We start from the raw sequence: 22041 nt of genomic DNA, 5'->3' as shown, positions 1-22041 counted from the left end.
GCAGCAAGTCAAGCCTCACAGCTATTTGTGTTACCTGTTATTAATACGGGGGCTATCAGACTACATCTGTTGTAGTTCCACTTTCAATGCCACATGTTGTACAGTAACCTTATGCCAATGACAACAGTCAGGAGTCAGAGTTAAAAGATTTTCTATTTGTGATCCGGTTTATAACAAGAATCAAAGTGCTAGTGGAATAACATTATGGGGTGAATGGGAGCGATGACCATTAAAAAGGGAGAGCACAACATATAATCATAAAAAGTAAGAACAACTTATGCACAAGAACAGGCATATGCCTCCTTCTATATCTACATTCTGATACTCTTTGCAAGTTTAATCACAATTGGATAAAAATGTATCTGACAATTTCATTTAATACTTGCTTTATTCGCTGCATGGCTTGCTGTCTTTCCACTGTTGATGGGACACGATTAAAGTTTGTATATCTTTATATAATACTCTCCGGTAGCTGTTTAAATTGAATAATATAATAGTGCTCTGAAGCCCCTCTTGACAGTACAGCAACAAGCCAGCATAATCCCATCACTTCAAGCATTTCCAATGTTTCCCTTACCTGGTGAATTGGTATGATGAGGAAAGCTCCGCCTCCTGCACACTCTGTGACCACAGCAATGAACCTGGGGTTTATGGAGCAAAAATGGCTGTCATGAACGCTCTTGGTGATGGGCACCCCATCATAGCAGTTCTCCTTATTAGCAGGCTTGCCGAAAACATGGCGGAACTTGGAGCTCCGATACTGAGGCCGCCATGACATCTGAAAGGCAAGCGGAGTAGCTGGTTAGTGTTCTCTAGAGTGGCTTCAGTGCAGCACGGACGCTGCTCGGGGCCAACTATACTACGTTTCTTAGTTATCTGAAGTGTTCCCTAAACTCCAAGGAGGGTGGGCCTGTTAGGGTATGCTTGCAGGAAATTGCTTGTGCATTTTATAAACTGAGAAGACCTGAACAATAACTAAAACAAACAAAGACTCTCACTCAGCCATGAATATATCCAAGATCAATCAGTGAGTCAGCAGAGTAAATGGCAAGCCTAGCTTGAACGAGAAAATAGAAAACTGCTTTTGGCATCAAAACAAAAGACTTTGAACAGCATGTAGGGAGGGAAGCTATTTGCACACGAATAGCTTTCTCACTATACTGTACTTTCACTGCTGTATTAATACCAGCTGTATGTTGCCTCCAAGGCCTGATAAGTTGTCTGTTTATTATCTTTACTGAACCTTTGGAATTATTAAAAGGCAGGTTAAGAGTGAGCTAGTCTAACAAAGGCTTTCAACCCCGGGCAAACAAAGCTGGCCTTTGAACCAGCTGTTGTGGGAGGGGGGTGGACGTGTCCAGTCTGGGATGTGATTGTTTTTTTCTTTTATTTGACATTACATAACATAACATAACATACAGTAGAACCTCAGGGTTACAAACACCTTGGGAATGGAGGTTCGTCATAAGTCTGAAATGTTTGTAACTCTGAAAACTGAATTTTCAATGGTTTTATCAAATGTGGACACCTGCTATCTACACCCTCAATCTGGTGAATAACACTAGGATACAGTACAGTAATACAATACTCATATTTTTATGGTTCTAAAGTCTTTAAAACAATATTATAAATGGAGAAAAAAGGCTACATTTAAGTTACTATTGAAATCGTAACTGTAGCAAAACACAGATTTAAACGTCCATGAAAACCTGGGTTAACGTAATGCTTGTTTTAAACAAAATGCATTTGTGCAGCTTAGCTCCTTTAGCTTAAAATAGAAAAAAAAAACACATAACAACTGTGCTTTGTTTAAAACTAAAATGTTCCCAGCAAAGTTGCCCACACTTGCTTTGAAATCTGCCTCACCTTTCTGGACACATTTGTTGGTACAGTAATTTAGCATTCTCTATGACCAGTACGCCACTTTTAGGAGTGCCTATCTGGTTGTATTGCACACATGGTTGACTGATTGTGTACTTCTGGTTGAAAGGGAGGTGTTCGGTTGGCCAGTCAGTTCTTAAGTTTGGTGTTCAGAACTCTGGGGTTTTACTGTACTCCACTGACTTCCATGCTCATGAACTGTAACACATACATTGGTCACATTTGCACACTCCTCATTACAAGTTCACACAGCATGCAGCAAGTGGGCTTTTCTTTTGATTGTTTATTTTGTTTTGAAAAATATACCTGTGGTTTTGAGTGCTATTTCTTTTATAAGACAGTTAAAGGTCCCGAAAGTGGCAAGCTTACCCCAGTTTGCCACATTTAGTGGAGAATGGAGGTAATACAGTTGGTAATTGTCTTTGAGTAAAAGAAGAAAAACAAAGAAGAGGGACTCAAGTCACAGCCGGTTCCCTGCCCCTTCCGAGATGGGAATGCTACTGAACTTTTTTAGCTTGCCCTGCCATGAGCAAGCTGAGCTGAGTCAGTTGCGCCTTTGTGGCCTGCTGGCAGTTTTGGAGAACTGGATCTATCAACATTGGGAACTCCTTCCAGAAACAGACAGGGAACTGTTTCTACCAGAGCTAGAGTTGCCTGCACTGAAACCAGAGTGACCGGTGCTGGAGCTAGAGTTGCCTGTGCTGGAACCAGCACTGCTGCTGCCAGAGAAGCACTAGCAGCCTGAAGCACCTGTCCACAGATCTCCCTGGTGTGAGTACTGTGAAGAAGAGCCCCACCACTGGAGAGAGTGCCCTGATGTCCCGCCATAGTGCCCTGATGCATCCGCCAAGGGTTTGGATGCGGATGGCAAGATTGCCCACACACAGAACCAGGAGGAACCCTCCTGTCTCCAGAGCCGGAAAGAGGAACCCCGCTTTCTCCAGAGCCTGAGGGATAAGTGCCGCCATCCCCAGAACAGAGGAAAAAACAGCAGTTGACTACAGAGAAGGGGGAGGAGTTGATATGACCGGGCACTCGCCTCTGCTTGCGGTTGCACTGCCCACTCACCGACCTGCGCTCCCGACACCCCATCCACGTCGCCCTGGTCCCCCCGGACGGCCTTACACACACACCACCTCCCCCCCCCCCCCCCCCTCTACCCAACGTCACCTCAGCGGTACACACCCTCCTGCACACTGTCCCGTCTCCGGGACGTGTGACCCCTTTACAGACAACCTTTGTGGCTTTTTTTTTTTTTTTTTTTTTTTAACTGTTGATTCATTGTTTACTGAGCAAGAATCACCTGGCACTGATGTTATTAAGTACACCTGTCTGTAATTAACAGGTAAAAATGTAAACAGGGTTTATGAGGCATGTCGGGTGTCTAAGTAAAGACTAAGGCCTGTATAGAGACCTGTGTGGTTGGACCAGAGAAAAGATAGTGTGTTGCAATACGTGTGTTCAAGTGTCTGTTTTGGTTACTGGTAAACTGCTTAGCCGTCCGGTTACAGTTAAAACTGATACAAGTTTAGTTAAAACTCCTGGAAGCAAAAAGGCTGTTGTTTTGCTTGTTTATTTTGTTTTGTAAATAAATCAAAATACAGACACCGCCTTGTTGAAACATACCTGTGGTTCTGAGTGCTGTTCCTTTTACAAGACGACCGAGTGTTAAAAATGTATTACTTTAAAAGAAATGTTAAACTGACTAAAAAGACTTTTCAAACACATAACTCCCCTATATTAAAGTGACTACTGGGAGGTCCTGCTAATTAATTGCAGCAATTAGGAGCGTCAATCCTCAAAAAAAAAAAAAATAGGCCTGGAGGCTTCCTTTAATAGTGTCACGGTTTTATCATATTCGCCACCTGTTGTTTCTAACATGTTACCACACAAAATGAGAGATCACAGCCAGTTGTTAGGAGTAGGCAAACCTGTTAACTGAATGGTGTGCATTGTATACTGACCTCTGGTTTGTACCTGCACTTAAATTCAGTCTAATATGCCAAAATGCCCCTTCCCTAACAAATAAGCTGCAACTCACAGGACTTGCTTGAATAAATGTTGAAAAGAAGAAAGAGAAAATGCATATCAGTTTATACCAGGAATGACATAGTTCTTAAAGTCACCATAGTTCTGCAAGTGTTCACTGAATAAAGCTATCATAAGGAAAACAGAAGATATTGTACAAGTTAAAACCTAAACGTTATAAGAACAGTATTCCAAGGTGCAAAGGGCAAAGTACATCCTCTGGATCTACTCCAGCTTCACTTTCATTGCCAGGCAGGCATGTCAGCATCAAAGGCAGCTTAACACAACATTTCCCCCTCTTTTTTTTTGGTTGACTGCAAAGATGCTGGTGGTTTTGTAGTGTAAACTACTATCCACGAGAGCTAAACCCAGACTACCAAACTATTTCAAATGCAACCTAAACCAGATATAGCGTGGAAAGACTAGTGCATCCCTCCCCTCACCTACACCACCAGGGATATAAAAAATTAAAAAAAATCACAAGTAGTTGCTTAAAATGCATGACTATCACAATCTGTGCAACTGCAGAATATTCACTCCCTAATCTATTTTATATATTGCATTCTGTCCATGTTCTGTTTTGTTTTTTAATTCACCTAAAGGTGGAGTTGCTTAAGTTAAAAGATCAATACTACCTTCCACCCACATAGCCCCGGCATGCTACTGCAGCACAGAGCAGCAATCCAATGCAAAGTGCAGCCTGCTCACTAAAATCCATAAAACCCAACCCCAGCCTCTTCAAACATTCATGATGTCTGAATGGAGGAGAGAACGCTTCAAGACATCTTGCTGTGGCTCTGTTTTCAGTTAACCGAGTGGCAAAAACACACAGCTTTCACAACATTTAAATCTACTGTGCTAAACACAGTAAGAAACATCTTGAAATGTGTAGCAGCTTAATTCTGATATTTTTTTTAATTATAAGCTTGTTTTTATCCCCCTTAAAACTGCTTTACATACATTATTTAACCCAGATAGCTCTCTACCAATGCTACTGATATATTACTATGTAGTGCAGAAGTAATTTTAATTCAATTAATTGGCACAATATGAGCCTTTGTCACTAAGGTGACATCTTTGTAAAATGACTCACATAAAAGGGTATTTTCTTCAGATATGGCTGCCATGTTAATTCATGGGTGAATGTGAAGGACACCATTACATTTTGCCTAAAAATAAGATGAAACCTGACATTTGAGTCTTTTAAAAATTAAGTTAAACAATGTATAAGTAAGACAGTAAATTATTAAGAAGACAGTCTCTCAAAATACTGGAAGTATTGTAACCTTGTGCTCTGTTGTCTGAAAAGGACTGGTGCAATGTTCTGAGCAGCCTGAAATGTGAAGGTTGAAATCAATCAGCTTGATGAGCTGACCTGTGACTGAACTTACCCTTCATAGAAAATAAAAAGAAGAAGTGGATTTATAGGCTATTCTCCCTTGGAGAATCCAGAGCAGGCTGATAAAAGTGTGCATGATCTTTTAAAAGCTTGGCAGCACTAACCTGCAGATACAAATAAAACATTCAGAACCAGAGGTCCCTTTGCAGACAGGGGGTGGTTCTGCTGGATGCAGTGTAAGAATACCAATAGAGCCATTTCCAGTCCTTTACTGTGGCAAAAATCCTTTTAACAAAAACGTTTTACAACCTACTTAAATACTGATACCAACTATAATTTTGGGGTGTTTTAGAACTCCATATCAGTTTAAAACACTGAAGCTTGACATTGAAGGTTTTGAGACATACTTTATTTACTACCAAAACAAATACAAATGGAAATTTACACAGAGTATGTAAGCTATTCTTAGAAGCTACCTCGCCCTGTTAATTCTATTACATTGTAGTACTAATGCCTCACTTTACAATAGCATTAGCAGTGAAAATCAGGCTGATGTTCCGGCACATCATGCAGCAAAGTCTACAAAGTGCTTCTGGCAAGAGATGCCTGCAACAGAGTGACAAAAACACTTTTGTCCTGCAACATGTCATTTTACTGAAAAATAAAACTGCCCATTTATGAACCCATTACAATGAACCCATTACAACCCAGGACAAGACCAAAGTTAAAACAGCAGCTTGCCGTAAACAGAGTGTATTATTGGATACAATATGAGTAAAGCACTTCATTAGATGGACTTAAAACTGCAATATATATACACACACACACACACAATGACATATATATGTGTACTGACACATAATCTGTCTATCTGTCTATGTGTCTATCTGTAGAATAGATAGATAGATAGATAGATAGATAGATATAGATAGATAGATAGATAGATAGATAGATATTTTTCTAGATTGTTTGACTTTGGAACAAAGTGCATTTTAATTGCACGTATAGTCCAGCAGATGCACAATTTATAATATAAATACTGCAGCCTGAAAAAGTAAACAGCATTGCAATGGAATCTCTTAGGAGGCCCCGTTATGTTATGCCTTGAGCTAGGACTTTATATAGATGGTAAATAAACAAATAAATAAAAAGTAAGGGCTTATTCTTTGTCCATGGTATATAAATACAAGATGGTGATAGCTGTAGCTTAAATCTTTTTTTTGTTTGTTTTAGTTCTTTAAAAGCAACTGCATTTGAAACTGCTTGTGCTTGGCATTGTTAAACTGTTATAGAACAACCTGCAGTGTTTAGAAAGTGAAATTATGTTGAAAAATATTTCATGGGTAATCCATAAAAGGGACAAAAAGTGTAAGTAACTTCAAATAAAGTTATGAAAAAAAAAAACTTATGTTATGGTGCTTTGACAATAACTGTTTATTTCTAACCATCTATGCTGAGCTATGTATTGCCATCAGCGAAGTAGAAAACCTGATTTTAAAGTAGCTTGTTCACTAGATGGTGCTGGCTATTGTGTCTACAGAAGATGACCCTTTGGTTGATCTAGACTATACTGCTGTGACAGTAAACAGTCAACAAGATCCAAAGAACAGCTCCTTACCAGATGAAAGTATCTTAACAGAGAATTAAATAACTGTAATGGGAACCATTCAGAATGGTTGTAAACCAAGTAAACGCTACCTGTACTCAAACAATTTTCAACTTACCTCGGATATGTACAAAACTACAAACAATTTAAACTTGATTTCAAAGGCCTAAATCAACTTGACCGGAATGTCAAACAATTTGGCAGAACATTCTGTTAGAAGTGCCATTGCTAGGATACAGTTATTTTGATCAATCTAGGACCAGTTGATAAATACCTGAACACAAACAATGGAAATTCGTCCACGCTGAACCATTTTAACATTTTACTGTAATACTGCATACCAGCACCAAGGGATTATCCATGAAGCATGTCCATTGGAGAAAAGGGAGGGGGGTTTGGATCATGCAGAAAGCTGAGGAGCGAGAAGGAGGAAGGGAAGGAGGAGGCCAAAGCTCCTTGAAGTCCACAGTTTAACTTCATATTCTCACAAAAAACAAAAAATCTATATGTGATAAAAATGGACACAAAGTAACCATCTAACAAAATGAAGTCTACCATGAAACCCTCCATATTGTCATCTAAATTGGTTTAACTTGAATTGGAATGCATGTGAACACAAAAACTCAGTCAGGCGTACTCGGCGATCTGTGATGTTTAGTATGCTTTGAATATGAATCCCTCCAGTTGACTGAAGATTGTTGGATCAATCTACATTCCTGTCAAAAACTCTGCCAGCAAAAACCTAACAATATACTTATATCAATGCATAATATGTAAGCATTTAATCTAAGACGAAATTCATTGTTTAAGATCAGATATGAAATATATACTAAAACAAATGACATTAAAATATCTGTAAATACATAATTTAAATCATTGCAATTTAACAATTTTGAATTCTAACTCTTTCGCAATGTATTCTACATCAAAGACATGGAGAAAGACTTCTGACTAAAACATTTGTCATTGGATTTCATACGTTTCTACTTCTGAGTGATTTTTTTTTTTTTTTTAAGTTATGAATAGATATAAAATTGTATCCAGTTGGCTTTTGACAGTTTTTTGTGGCTGTCACCAATTTTGAATGAAAGTACTAGCTTGGATCACACAAGAACCATGCAAGCAGGTAATAAAGTGGATTCATGTTTCTAGACTACTGCAACAGGACCGCAGAAATAGAAACCAAATCCAGCTTTATTTCAAAACAAAACTAAACCATCAATCAGAGCACACAAAAAACAGTGACTAAACCAACCACACTTTGCAAATGTAAAACAAAACTACTTGCCGTACATGACATTATTACAACAGATGGTAGCACAACATACAGATTACAGTACCCCCTCACCCCGCCCCGCCCATTGTCAAATGATAACTGAATCCTACCATCCATTTGAAATCAGATCAGTCTTAGCATCTTGCAGCCTAGTGTGTTTCAATGCGATCGTTGAACAAGGACTGCAAAGTCTCCACAGGGCTACTGTAAGCAATAAAACAGAATCCCTGAAACTCTCAGTCTTACACACACACACAAGCAAGATATACCAGGTTTCTGTGAAACACCCATTATGGTCAACCCTTTTGCTTCATAGAACAGTACTGGTGCTGACATGCATTTACAGTCACCAACTAAACGAACAGTCATAGGAAACTTCTAAGCAGGTTTTTTTTTTTTTTTATATAAGCACTGGTCCCTTTGCTTTAGGTTTCATTGCACTGCAACACATAATAAATCAATAAATAATAAAATGCTGCAGCACATACCCTTCCAGCTTAAGGGGAAGTAAAAAGGCAGGAGAATGAACGTCCAGCTGACCAGTTTCTCTTCATTCACTGTGACCTTCCTAGCTAATGATAAGCTTGATGTAATAATGCAAACAGTTTCTCAGAGCAGCCTACAAGCTCCCCCTTATCCCACCGGGAGAGCGCGAGTCCTCACTCTGTGAGCACAGTGCATGGTAATGCAGAGTACAAGGAGGATTTGCAAAGGAGGCTGTGTGCGTGTGTGAGTGTGTGCATGCGTGCGTGAGTGGGCGTGTGCTGGGTGGTGCCTTGCCTAGCACTCGCTCTGAATACCAGGCAGGTAATCAGGTGCTTGCTGTCTGTCCTGAGCCACTGCCTCTGCGTCATCTGCCAGACTTGTTTATACGCATACCTTGTTTATCTTTCGGTTCATAAAAAGCACCAGGCTCTGAGATGTAAAGGAAGCAGGTATATTTGAGATCTTCGATCACTAATCTCCATTGTGCTTCCCATTGCCTTTTTCTGATGGTTACTGAAGACTGCATTGCTAGTTCTGCTGTCATTTGCTTCTTCCCAGGTGCCACAGTTCTATTCTACCACGGATATGACAGATTCAATAATTTGCATGTGTCACAGCGATTTATCACAAAAATGTGTCCTTGCTGCTTGCTTTTCCATCCAATGAAGAGATTTCAGTAATGAAGTATTCTCAAAAGCTTTTTAGTTATCCAAAATCAGAACTCTTAGAATCTCAAAGACCAAGTTAATTAAAACTAAAATAAATTTGACCACATTGTTAACATGCTAATTATCCTTGGTGAAAAGAATTAGTGGCCAATACCCCCATAGTAATTACAGAGTAAACGTTCATATTCCCCGGAGATGTTGTGCTCAGGAGAATAAAATGTTTGTCCCTGTATTTAACACAGACAATGGATTATCCCCTACAAATAGGCAGCAGATTACAATAAAGCTGATTTCAACTGGGGCACAGATTTCCTTGAATATAACACTTACTGGCCACTGTATTAGGACCCACAGCCTAGTTTGCAAGTACAGTATTTACAATAGTTTGATTGGTGATCCAAATAAAAGTGGCCAATACGTGTATTTAGAAATACTTAAAAAAAAAAAACTAAATTCAGCACACTATTGACTGTTGAATAGTTACGGATGACCAATGAGAACAAAACCAGGTAGAAGCACTAAAATAAAACCATATGACACTCTCTTATACTCCCTCCCATATAAAAGTTTCTCATAGTAAAATGCACTGAAAAGTGTAATAATGCACATTGAAAGCATGGGTGAGCATTGTAAAGAATTGTGAGCTACAGTAAAACATTCATAAACATGGCAAACTATGGTAAATGCATAGCATAACCATGGGAAAACTGCAAAAATACCATGCAAAAAATGTATAAGGGCTATAACTGATGGTAAAAAATTACTACATTATGTTGATGAATATGTAGCAGTCTTGATTATAGTTTTGCCAATAGCAATTCTTTAAGTTTTATTGATCTGGCCGTTTTCCAATCTGTCGCTTCTGGTGTGTATGGTCATGTCGCTGCGAAAGTGTCTCGTCAGCAATTAAAAAAAAAAAAAAAATAGCATCACATCTGGTGTGTGGTGGCCTTAAGAATACATAACATAACATACTAGTCTGAAAACATCTATGCAATAAAAAGACATAGAATATAAACTAGTTATTTATTGGGCTCCAAGTCAGTCAGGTGTTTTTGTGGCTGCATTGTAGCCAGTGTCTTATTAAAAGGTGATTGCTTTTGAAATAAAAAAATGATAATTAAAAAAACGAATTACCAAGACTTTTTTTTTTAGTTTTTACAGATTTTTTTTTTTTTATTGAGCTTCACCTATATAATTTTGGACCACTCAAGTATATTAAAATACTAACTATACTAAGAAAATGAAATATTTCTGGCACTCGGTTTAGGTTTTACAGCGAACCCTATTGCAATTTGTTTGCTACCTCTGGGCTCCCATAGTCTGGGTTTAACCTAGTGGTATTACATATTAACTGCAACGAAATACAATTGACAAAATACACCACGGAATTATTCAATTATTTTATCTTTCTCTGTTCCCTTTTTTCTAAAACTGTGGAATTACATGCTTGCAACAATTTCATTTATTTTTTGTTTTTGTAATAAACTACTACCCGGGATATTTTAAACAAAAATAAGAGCGCTGAGAATGACATAGCTGACCAGCAAAAGTAATGCACCAGGTGTTTTGTAAAAAGCTAATTTTGGTATTTTTGCTTGTTTCAAATTTCAAAAATCTGAATGAATTCTTTATCATCGGTGACTGAGCGAGCGTGAAAGTCAGAGAAGTTTGGAACAGCAAGGCAAACAGCCCAGGTTGTCAGAACTGGCAAAATCACCAAGGATATTGTAAGACTAAAACAAGACTTAGAAATTATGACATCAACAAGTCAATGTAATGTGTGTCACACGGTAAGCTATATTGGTATAATGTACATGTGGTCTGATATGATACAGAAAGTATGTAAAAATATGGTATGTTGCTGAACACTGTCTTCTATGAATATAGCCCATTACACAGTATCAAACTGAACAATTCTATGCAATACTATAAAGGCATCTAATCTGTGCTGGAATTACCCTAGGTATTAATATCAATTGAACCCATTATTCTCTAGTTAAAGCTTAACACAATAAAGATGTACACTACTTTGCTTAGATGCTAAACCACACCAAAGAATGAGACCCGACACCTCACAAATGCACAGCTGTGAATCATTCACTGTCACCATAAAGAAAATGAATGCCTGTATTACCAGTTGCATGATTATAAGGTAACTCACTGTGGTGCTGTAACATTTGTGGAAGAACTGGCAGCTGAGGAGACCCTGTTTCAGATATGAGCACAGGAAAGTCACGACTTACTTTGGACAAAGCTACAATTAAGCACCACCAACCCACCTCAAACAGCGAAAAGATATGACTAAAGAGACATAACTCAGCTTTACCTCATCCCGACTGCTTGATGCCATTGTGTTTATGGTTTCCACAGCATTACCCATAGGCTGTAAGTGATTGGCGTCTGGCAAGCACTGAAGAATGGCACCCCAGTTCAGCTGAAGAAACACACTGTGCACACTGTGTGTCACTGAATGGGGTGGAATACCTGCTTTACATTCCAGTGTTTTACATGTTCTACCTGTTTAGTCCAGTATCTGCAGGTTCCAGAACAGGAATTCCAGCTGTCATTTCCCATAAGCCAATTGTGATGCTTACACTGAAAACTGGAGGCTCGACCAGATCCAAAATTGCTAGTATTGCTTTATTTTTCTTAACTAATTTTCATGACACTATTCTGGGTTAATTGTACATTAAAATAATTTCAGTACATGTTCAATACTTACAGTGCACTTTACTGCTGTGCGTAGGTCTGCTATTTCTGTCTGTGGAAGTATTTGATTTTTCTAGTTTTGTTTTTAGTTAAACTAGATTATAATTCTATTCACTGTTAGACATTAGTCAGTGAACTCCTAAGTATTTCTAGCAAAGCTATTTCTATAAATATGTTGTCTTAAACAAACAGACTGTAAGGACTCAATATTACAAAAATGACTTTATATTAGAGAAATCTACAGAACATAACATTTCAAATAACATACAATATCGGTGTGTCACCAAAAGATAAATTGCATCTTAAAAAATGATTTTTTTGCAAGAACTGTAATCTGTTCCTGCGGCCAAGAGGTTTGCAGTGCGCAGGTATAGTGGTGATGTGATTCGGCAACAGAAGACAGACAACAAAATTCACGATCCAAACGTGTTTTATTATTGTAATTCTGGTCCAGCAACCACAAAGAATAATCCCAGGCAATACACAGCAATGTATACTGCACTGTAACTACGGGTTACAGTCCCAAAATAACAAGACACAGTTCATAATTAATGCAACACAGTAGAACACACACAAAGACACTCGTTCACAAGTCCAGAGTGATTGTTACTGTACTCGTGGTGAAAAAAGTTATTTGTGTACAACGGGGCAGTACTGACTTGTAGCAACAGCTCCAGATCAAGTTAGCCATCTAATAAATAACAAACTGTACAATTTTAACCAACAAAACAAACAAACATTGGACACTCACGATAATATCTGGCTCGTCCTTTAGCATTCCCTTAACCATAAACAAAGGAACAGATCACCTAGCCACGTCTCCTATTTGTACCTTTAGTAACAGACCCCCTTGGTTAGTGAATGCAGCCATTTCTCCTCCAATCCACGGTTACCACATCGCTTTCCCTCTGGAGCAATGAATTAATGTACCGCAGCTGTTCCCCCTTTCTAGATGGCTGACTTCCACCTAACCCTGCGAATTAACTGTTAGTCCAGGGCACTTTGTTCCCTTTAACCTGTGTCCTCACAGGCCGGGAAGGAAATTTAATCACCAAGAATCATTCTGTCACTGTCACAGTCTCTGACACCCTTTTTCATCACTGTTGCCCAAAATGGTGGGACTACAGTGGCATCCTCCAATAGGCCTACACTCCCCTTGTGAGCCTACTGGGATGCAAATTCCAACCTCAGCAGACATGAGGTCACTGCATATGCACACCAGCATTTAAAGGTCATTTGAATGGCAAATATCTTCTGCTGATCCAGGTTTAATTTTTTGTTTTTACAAAAATGTTTGTTGAAAGATTTCAAAATAGAACCACCTTTAAGGAACAGACAGAGATTAGATTGTGAGGTGAAGCGTGTCCACACTTGATGGAGAAGATTTTACCAACACGATTAAAAAACAACAAGGTGTTCATTATTCAGACAGAATTAGACACTTGGGACAAGTACTTAAGTGTCAGCCACTGGTGTCAGAACCCAGGTGTGCAATGATATCAGAATATTGGAACGAATACTTATTGCTTTAATGAAATGACTTATTAAAAGTAAGTACACTTAAAAAAAAAAGATCCCTTACAGTACATTTTTTGTTGAAGTCCAGAGAGAATGCGGTGCAATTATACCGAGATACAGGAAGAGAATTCTAGATAGAACTTAAATCAGACAACTAGGCTGCATTGTTGATACCTGCCGTTTTATAAATATGGCAGGACTTTAGTTTAAGCAAGAATCATGAAAAGAAATGTAATGCCTTGTGTGATCTTTGCATCCAAGTATAACCATTGGATATCGTTCAAGGCAGGCACAAAATTCTTTCATTATTATTAAATTATTTAGCAGACACTTTTATCCAAAGCGACTTTCAGAAATTAAAACAAAATATAAAAATAATAAAATGCAAAAATTTTAAACATTTCTTTGAAGGAAAAACAAAACAGAAGGAAAATAAGGATACAGAGAGAAAAGACATAGCAGACATATAAAAGCAATTAAGAATTATAAACATTTAAAATACACAACTAACTAATAAAATAACAGCCAGTGTCCTTTCCCGATGTTCTTATACGATTGCCGCTCACACCGGCAAGGAAGATTAATCAGCAGAAATCCTTAATTGGAGGCAGGAGAAACAGGTGTGCAGGTGAAAACAACAAAAGCCCAGTGATGCGGTATGATGCGCACAGAACACTTGCAATGATGTTGTTACTCTTGTATCGTCCTTGCTTATTTCTGGCTTGATCCTAATGTGATCCTTTTTTTAAATTGGCATGAGTTGGTTCAATATCAAAACTAGGAAACAAGATAAAAAAATGCCCTTTTTATTGAGATTACTGTTTTACGTGAAGCAAGGACATCCATGTAGTTACAGCAATAAACAAACATTGACAATCACTGCTGTTATGACGAACTGAACAGCCCACTGCAAATTGTAAATATCAAAACTCACTAGATGCATAATATTTTGATGCAGTAGTTATTCTTTATCTATAAGTAACACTGGCTTTTAACTCGGTTGTCTAGGATATAGAGCATCATGTTTCTAAGAAAATGAATTTACACATGCCACTGTCTGTCAGGATTAGAATGATAAAGGATGGCAATGAAGCGAAACTAGCCCAGAGTTATAATACATCACCAATACCCCATAGTGGTACAGTAGCACAGATGGAAACATACAGTAGCCTTTTGGGGTTGCAGATTACTGGTTCAAATTCTCTTAGGGGTAACCTGCAGGGGGAGGGTAATTTAAAAGAACAGCTCCCCCCCAGATAAGATATAGAATGTTTTCAGTCTTCACAAAAGAGTATAAAGTTCTGTTTACACAATCATCTCAAGGTCTGTTTCCAGTACACGCCTGTGTAAATATTATAAGTCCTCACAAAAGGTTCTCGTCATAAAATGAAACGCTTCCTGCTTGAGGAAAAACCGTTGGACTGAAAGACGTTGTCTGTATGGACTACAAATTGGCTTGATAACTTGATAAATCCTTATCTTTTTCTGTTCAGGTCAGTTTGTTCAGTCTAGAATATGCATTGTTGGTGTATTCTATTTTTATGTATTTGAGGAAAAGGTACAAACACTGAAATGCACAAACCATTTTGTAAAATTTGTATTACTGATTATTATTAAAACACATATACTCAGACATTAGTAACAAATCAGGTTTTGAAAAAAAACATTTGAAAACAACTTACAAGTGTAAACCCTTGTCTACACGGATAGGACAGCAGCCTAACGCCATGATTTGACTGCTTTGTAAATAAGCATTGCTTGTTTTGGTTTTTGATTTGCCTGTGTAAGGCTTGTCATGGTCTTTAACTCCCTGTCCCCTTCAACACATCTCTCTAGAAAACTATAAGTGACAGACAGATCTGCTTATAAATCCAGATTTGGATACTCTCAAATACCAAAGAATGTTGCAGCCAAGTTTAATCTCAGCTAAATAAGTGTTTCTCTCTGCTTAGACATACAAGCACATCCACTGTATACCACGACCACAAGAATGGAAATAAGATTGCATAGCAGATGCACCCATTCCAGTTTTTAATACAAGATTGGTTAGCAACAGTGCAGTGGAAACAAGCTCAGGTGAACCTTATTAAAACTTACAGTAAAACCAGGAATGAGTCTTATGTCCATTCCTGAAATCAGGTGGTAGATGGGCATACTTTTAAATCGTGTACCATTTTATTATTAGTAGGCTTCTATTGTTAAAGCTTTTTTTTTTGTTTTTTTTAAAAAAAAAAAAATCTTCCCAAAATTTTAAACTGCTGCTGCTTCAAAGCTGTGTGACTGATCAGGTTTTGACTTGGCAGTTAACACGCTGGATACATTGCCTGTCAGATGCTCAAAAAATTTTGCTGCTGCGTCCTTGCAATTGGCGCCGTGAAGCATTTTTCGATAAAACCTTTCGAAATCTTCTTCTTGGGAACCGATGAAGCGATTGATCTGAAACTTGGCATATATCATCAGCATCCAAACCCGCATCAAGCTTGCGAAGCAGAAGTTGCTGTGATAAATTTTAATGTCAAAATGACTGCCACAAATCTTATCGAAACGCGCCCCTAACAACAAACTGCTGCTGTTTGAAAACCGTTTGTCCAACAAACGCCAAACTTGGTAGTTATCGTCCTAGTAACAATGGGATACAAATGTTAAAATGGTGATGTTTTATAAAACAAGATGGCCGCCACTTATACACTTACATTTGAAATTTAAACCTGCATCCGTTGACAAACAATTTATTTGACTAACTCCAAACTTCACAAGCGTCTTCCCTGACAATGTATCAGTACAAATGACTATTAAAAAAATGGTGTTGACCTGAAACCAAAATGGCTGTTTGATAAATATATATATATTTTTTTTTTTAACTAAACCCGCTTCTTCCAGTAATTGCTTAAGTGTTTGGTTGTGGTACTGGGGCTTGGAATCCGTAAAACTGCCTGGCAGTTCTATTTATTATTATTATACTATTTTGCTTTTGTTCTTTTGGTGAACATAGTACAGACAGAATATATTTCAAATATATGCCCCAGCATTTGGTAACTACTGTAGTGGAGCAAATTATACATGATGGACCTCTTTTTTTTTTTTTTTGTTTTTTTTTTTTAAATAATAAGCCTAGTTTCCAAAACTGTCCCGTCTCACCCTAACACATGAAAACAAAATGTGTTGGTGACGTTTATGGCCAGAGGTCTTGAACCTGTACATGGCAGCTCTAACCACCAAAGTGATGTAACCATTCTGAGTAACAAATCACAACAGCGTCTCTTTTTCCTTGTTTGACATAAAAGCCCACTCAACGTGACAACAAAAACACACTTTAGTCTTTATTACTGTTTAATCTTAAAATGGGAGGAGAAACTTGTTGACTCATTGGCAGAAAAAAAGTGTTACAGTAATATGTGCTTTAGCTGTTAGAGTAAAATAAATAAATAAATAGATAAATAAATAAATAGTAGAGGATCCTCATCCACTTTTTTAAAACTCACAGTAAAATAAGGACTGCTGTACAATGGGAGTTTAAATTTGAACTCTGGTGTCCCAGCGGTACATTCACATGTGCTGGAATAACTACAGAGCCAACAATACTAGTTACTGCAGTAAATGAAAGGAAAAAACACAAACTTAAATGTGTGGATAGCAAAGAAGCAATGTTCCTCTGCAAACTGCCTCCCTCCTGCTGACCTCAAGCCAACATTATAAAAAAAAGCAGTGCGATATCCTTCTTTATGCAGCGGCGGGTAACGCACGGCAGCCCTCTGTAGCAATGAATTTCAAGTGGAAACACTAGACGTGTAGCCACTCAACCAGCAGCAAACCCCAGGTAATCTGAGCCAGAAGTGCATTAACAATACAAAACCAGTAAATCAAAAAAAAAAAAGAAAAGCTTTGTAGAAACCATGCATCCATTTAGATTGAGCTGCAGATGTTATGTGCTGTTACTAACAAAAGTCAAGGTTTGAAGGTACTGCAATAGGAGGACATGCAAAGGGATACTTGTTGACCCTTTCATCACCTAGGCAACAGAAACCTGCTCTTCCTTGATAAGAAGCAAATTCTGGTTCCCAAAAAAAAAAAAAAAAAAAAAATTGGCAGGAGTTACTGGGCAACTTTGACTGTACTTTTGTACCATAATTATCTTCACAAATTCAAGTTTATTTTTCTAGTAAGGTTTCATACTGTCGATACGAAACATCTCTGTAGGCACGAGACTTTAAAAGCGTCCTCTCAGAATTGGTCCGTCCCTATCACAGACCCCCCGCCATGCTTTCGCTGCTTACAGAAACTGCACTTTGGTACAGGACTGACACAGGACTTAAATATTTCTAATGAAAGGAACATGCTTTCTAGCACATATATTTGGTTCCTGACCATGGCTAGATATTACTAAAGTAGTTGGAAACCAACCTCAGAGACATATTACTGTAAAGAAAAAAGAAAAAATGATGCTAGCGAACAGCAGTTAGCAATATAGGATTAAACACTTTGTTACAACAGAACACCGTATTAAACTAGTTTCATCTTCTCAAAAATGGTCTGCGTATTCGAGTATAGTAAAGTGATGCGTATATTTTAAAAAACATGGTTCCGTAGTAGTTATCCTGTGGAGCGGACGCTGTCCTCCTCGATGTAAACAAAGCAAGCTTTCACTCAGCGCCTGCCTATGTAGCTATGGCCGTGGTGCTGTAGCCTCGAACTGGCGCTGCTGTGTTCTTAAACAGGTGTAGGCTCCCTGGGCACATCGCCCAGCCAATCAGGGCCTCCGATCAGCTCAGCTCCAGACAAGCCTTTCTGTTTACCACAGCAGCAGCACAGTTGAACCAGCGACAGGGAACTCCCCTGTAACAAAGCTGTAGCCCCTTAGAGCAGAACATTTTGTCTTCACACTGGATTTATTTTAACTAAAATTACTCAATACTTTGGAAAAATGCAAAAAGAAAAAAAAAAAAAAAAAAAATCAATGCTGTCAAGTTATTCATATTAGCAAAACAAGGCTCCATGAAACACAAAACTAAATCAATACCATTGTTGGCCAAATAACCAGACCTGCAGCTGCGCACAATACAAGAGGAGTGTAATGAAGAGATTACGGTTACCAAGCAGCATTTGTTATTGTTTGCTTCAGGCATTAAGCCTATATTTCTGTAAGCTCAGTTAATTGAGATAGCCCAACTGAAATACAATGATGCACTTGCATTAGAGCTGAACCATTCTTTTCAAAGAAATAAAAACATAACAAAACAACTATAGAGAAGCCTTCACCCCTGATGTTTAAGTGGCCTGCACATAACATATTTTTGTCTCTAAGGTACATGTAGATTCAAGTGAATTTCACAGAGCTCTGAGAACACATCCATGAGTGTTACACCACCCCACAAAATGAATGAACCTGTGCAAGGATAAGAGTCCTGGAAGAAGGAACAGAAACACTAACACTGGCAACGTTCTGAAGGTGAAGAGCCTCATCCTTGTAGTTAGGAGTCTCCTGAAACCCAAGCACCGAGCTATAGTAAGTAATGTAGCTTTTTCTGTTTCGTAGAAACAACATTTTTGTTTCACACTGGTTAAAAAGCAAAAAAAAAAAAAAAAAGGTACACTATTCACTTGTTTAAAACAGCTCCTTCACACATTTTGCAATTCATAGCAGTAGGATTCCCAGGAGTGAAAAAATGTAGTCACTCCAAGACCAAGTTTTTTTAAAACAATGATATGCTCTCCTAATACCATGAAAAAAAAAAAAACTCACCAGAGCTTGCTTTTAGACTACTTTTGCCCTGAGCATGAAACAGAATGTTGGATTGAATGTCTTGGAAGTCTTTTTCAAATTCAGAGCACTACTGATCTCAATTCATGAATTCTTTATTAGAATTTTTTTTTTTTTTTTTTTTTTTTTAAACCAGGCGGTCCTTTCTAGTTAAACGTATTCAGGTCTTGAAGAACTTCTTATTGACTTCGTCGTACGTAATCAAATTCACCAAAAATTTAACATCCCGTCGATTTGTGTAGTACTATTCCATTGTATACTTCCTATAAATCCAGGATCGGGATCAACCGGCGCTTTGCTTTGGTAAGAAATTAAGGTGTAATACCAGATTACAGTAATTAAACCACTCCTGTGAGATCATTTAATTTAATATCCTGCAAATAAACTCCAATTATAATATTCCACTAAAAACAATTCAAAGTGGTTTTTCTGCATCACTTTGCACATAGCATGGTAGGTGAACACATTTGCATCAAATGCAAACACAGATTTCAGACTGATTTTGAAGCAGTTTGGAAGGAAGAGGAATGAATATGCAGCTCAGGTCAATGCTCCACAAGCTGTAACTGAACTAGCATTCTCTACTTGCAATGTTGTTGTCTGGATAAGAGGACACTGGGACATGAGGTAATATTCATTTAAATTGCCTAAAGGATTATAAACTGCATTATACAGAAACACCAACAGGGACCTTTGCAGTGATACTAAAGTTGATTACATTAAAATATGAATACTGTTAATTACTAAAATTTACTACATCAGGGTAACAGACTGTTTTGCAACTGAGATTATATATATTAAAAAAACTGGATCTTGCATTTAAAGCAATACAAATCAAAAACTGTCTTTATTTACTTATATACAGTAATCCGTGGCTATCCGCCCTAACTGTTTATTTGCCATGATCAAGCCCTTCAGCAACGTTAGTTTATTATTGAACAGAGATTAGTTCAAATCTTGTAGATCTTACCAAAGTTTTCATACACTGTGTTGCATGTGCTCCGTGCGTATCAACTATAACCTCCGTCTCGCTCTCCTGTCTGTCACTCAGCAGCGAATGTACGCACCCACATGGCTACTCTGTCACAAGCATTAATACCCTGTATCTTTCTAAACAAGGGATTTAGGGGAGCTCCCTAATAAAAGCTGAATTTCAAAACAATAATTGTGTGAATATAGTAATTTTTACAGCTGTGTATAATGGTATTTAAAACAGGATTAATTTATCCAACATATATATATATATATATATATATATAATATATATATATATATATATTATATATATATAGTAAACAAAGATTGCGCAACTCTCACGGTTCATTGCCCCTTTAAGAACAGACCCAGGAAACAGAAATGGATTTTTATGGCACTTGCGCGCACTTTTAATAAACACAAACCAAATAAACAACACAAACAAAACCTAACTCAGTTTTGGAGCTCTGATTATACAACTAACAGGTCCCTGACTAACACACAGGACAGCTAAGCCGTTTACCTGTCACAAAACACAAACAAGGTCTTCACACACTCTACCTTGTACTACGATTGTGAACACCAACAATCGGGCTCCTCACACACCAGCAGCCCCGAACAGGCTGGCTGCTCTCTATAAATACCCTGCACCTGGCTCTAATTTACAATTACCACCAGGTGCAGGGGATAACTAATAATTAAACAATACACCGGTGCGCATTCTCACATGTTTTTAGCAGGGAGGATTTTAACCCCCTCCCTGCTGTATTTTATACCCCCTCCCTGCTATATATATATTATATATATATTATATATATATTACTATATATATATATATATATATATATATATATATATATATATATATATATATATATATATTATATATATATATATATATATATATTAGCTCAAAGAGCCAGCTGCCCAACGTTTCGATATGTTGTACATATCTTTCTCAAGGGAGCCTGTGTTTGAATCAAAACATTGGAGGTATTTATAGGTGTTTGACAGCATGACAACTACTTGTTATTGTTTATATTCAAATCCATGATTTATTCTTACATGATGTAATGGTGTTCTATATGTTGACATCACTTTTACTTATATCTTTAAATCTATATTAATTCTAATTAACATTATTTTATATAAACTTATATTTATATTATCATGCAATGCTGGCTCTGAGGATCAGCCTTGATTTGGTCTCCCCAGCGCATCAGCATGCACAACTTTTGAATTAATTTTGTTTATTTAATTATTTTTAACTTTTATATATTTATTGGAATTAATTAGTTCATTCTTTTCTGTTGAGTCCCGCTGGCATAATTGTGTTCAGTCTATTTATCCATTTACTTTCTTTTATTCTTCTATATGTCACATTATCTAATTTTACTTGTTCTAATACTACAAACTTTACATCATTTATGTCATGTCCTTGACTGGTGAAGTGCTGTACTATTGGTTTATTCATTTTTTTATTTCTAATTAATGAAAGGTGGTTCTGAACTCTTTTATATAAAGTTGTTCCAGTCTCTTCAACATATTTTATTTCATCACATTTTTCACAGGCTATTCCATAATATTTTTACAGTAGGTATTAGTTTTTAGTGGATATGTGGTGTTCTTATGTTTAATTATATTTCTACTTTTGTCTACGTATTTACAAACTTTACATGTACTAGTGCAAGTATTTGTAGAACCTATTCTGTCAATTATTCTTTTATGTTTACTGTGAACTAGAATATCACCTAAATTAGCTTCTCTTTTGAATGCTACAACTGGGGCCTTAAG

At 37.5% G+C, this 22041-nt stretch overlaps 1 protein-coding gene across 6 annotated transcripts in view; it reads right to left on the bottom strand.

Annotated features, from left to right (window-relative positions):
• LOC121296615 (coronin-2A-like) overlaps positions 1-22041 on the bottom strand; it is a 65663-nt gene that overhangs the window by 16084 nt on the left and 27538 nt on the right. For 2 of the 6 annotated variants that reach the window (XM_041222357.1, XM_041222347.1), the window contains exon 2: positions 578-778. In XM_041222357.1, the coding sequence (XP_041078291.1) occupies positions 578-778 (201 nt within the window). Of the gene's footprint in view, positions 1-577; positions 779-8240; positions 8335-8618; positions 8800-11613; positions 11713-22041 lie in introns of those variants that run through there. The other 4 variants (XM_041222366.1, XM_041222337.1, XM_041222384.1 and 1 more) reach the window with 4 other exon arrangements.

This window comes from Polyodon spathula, chromosome 2 (assembly GCF_017654505.1).
Source record: "Polyodon spathula isolate WHYD16114869_AA chromosome 2, ASM1765450v1, whole genome shotgun sequence".
In the NCBI taxonomy this organism is placed as follows: domain Eukaryota; kingdom Metazoa; phylum Chordata; class Actinopteri; order Acipenseriformes; family Polyodontidae; genus Polyodon; species Polyodon spathula.
This window is presented reverse-complemented; position numbering and strand designations above follow the sequence as displayed.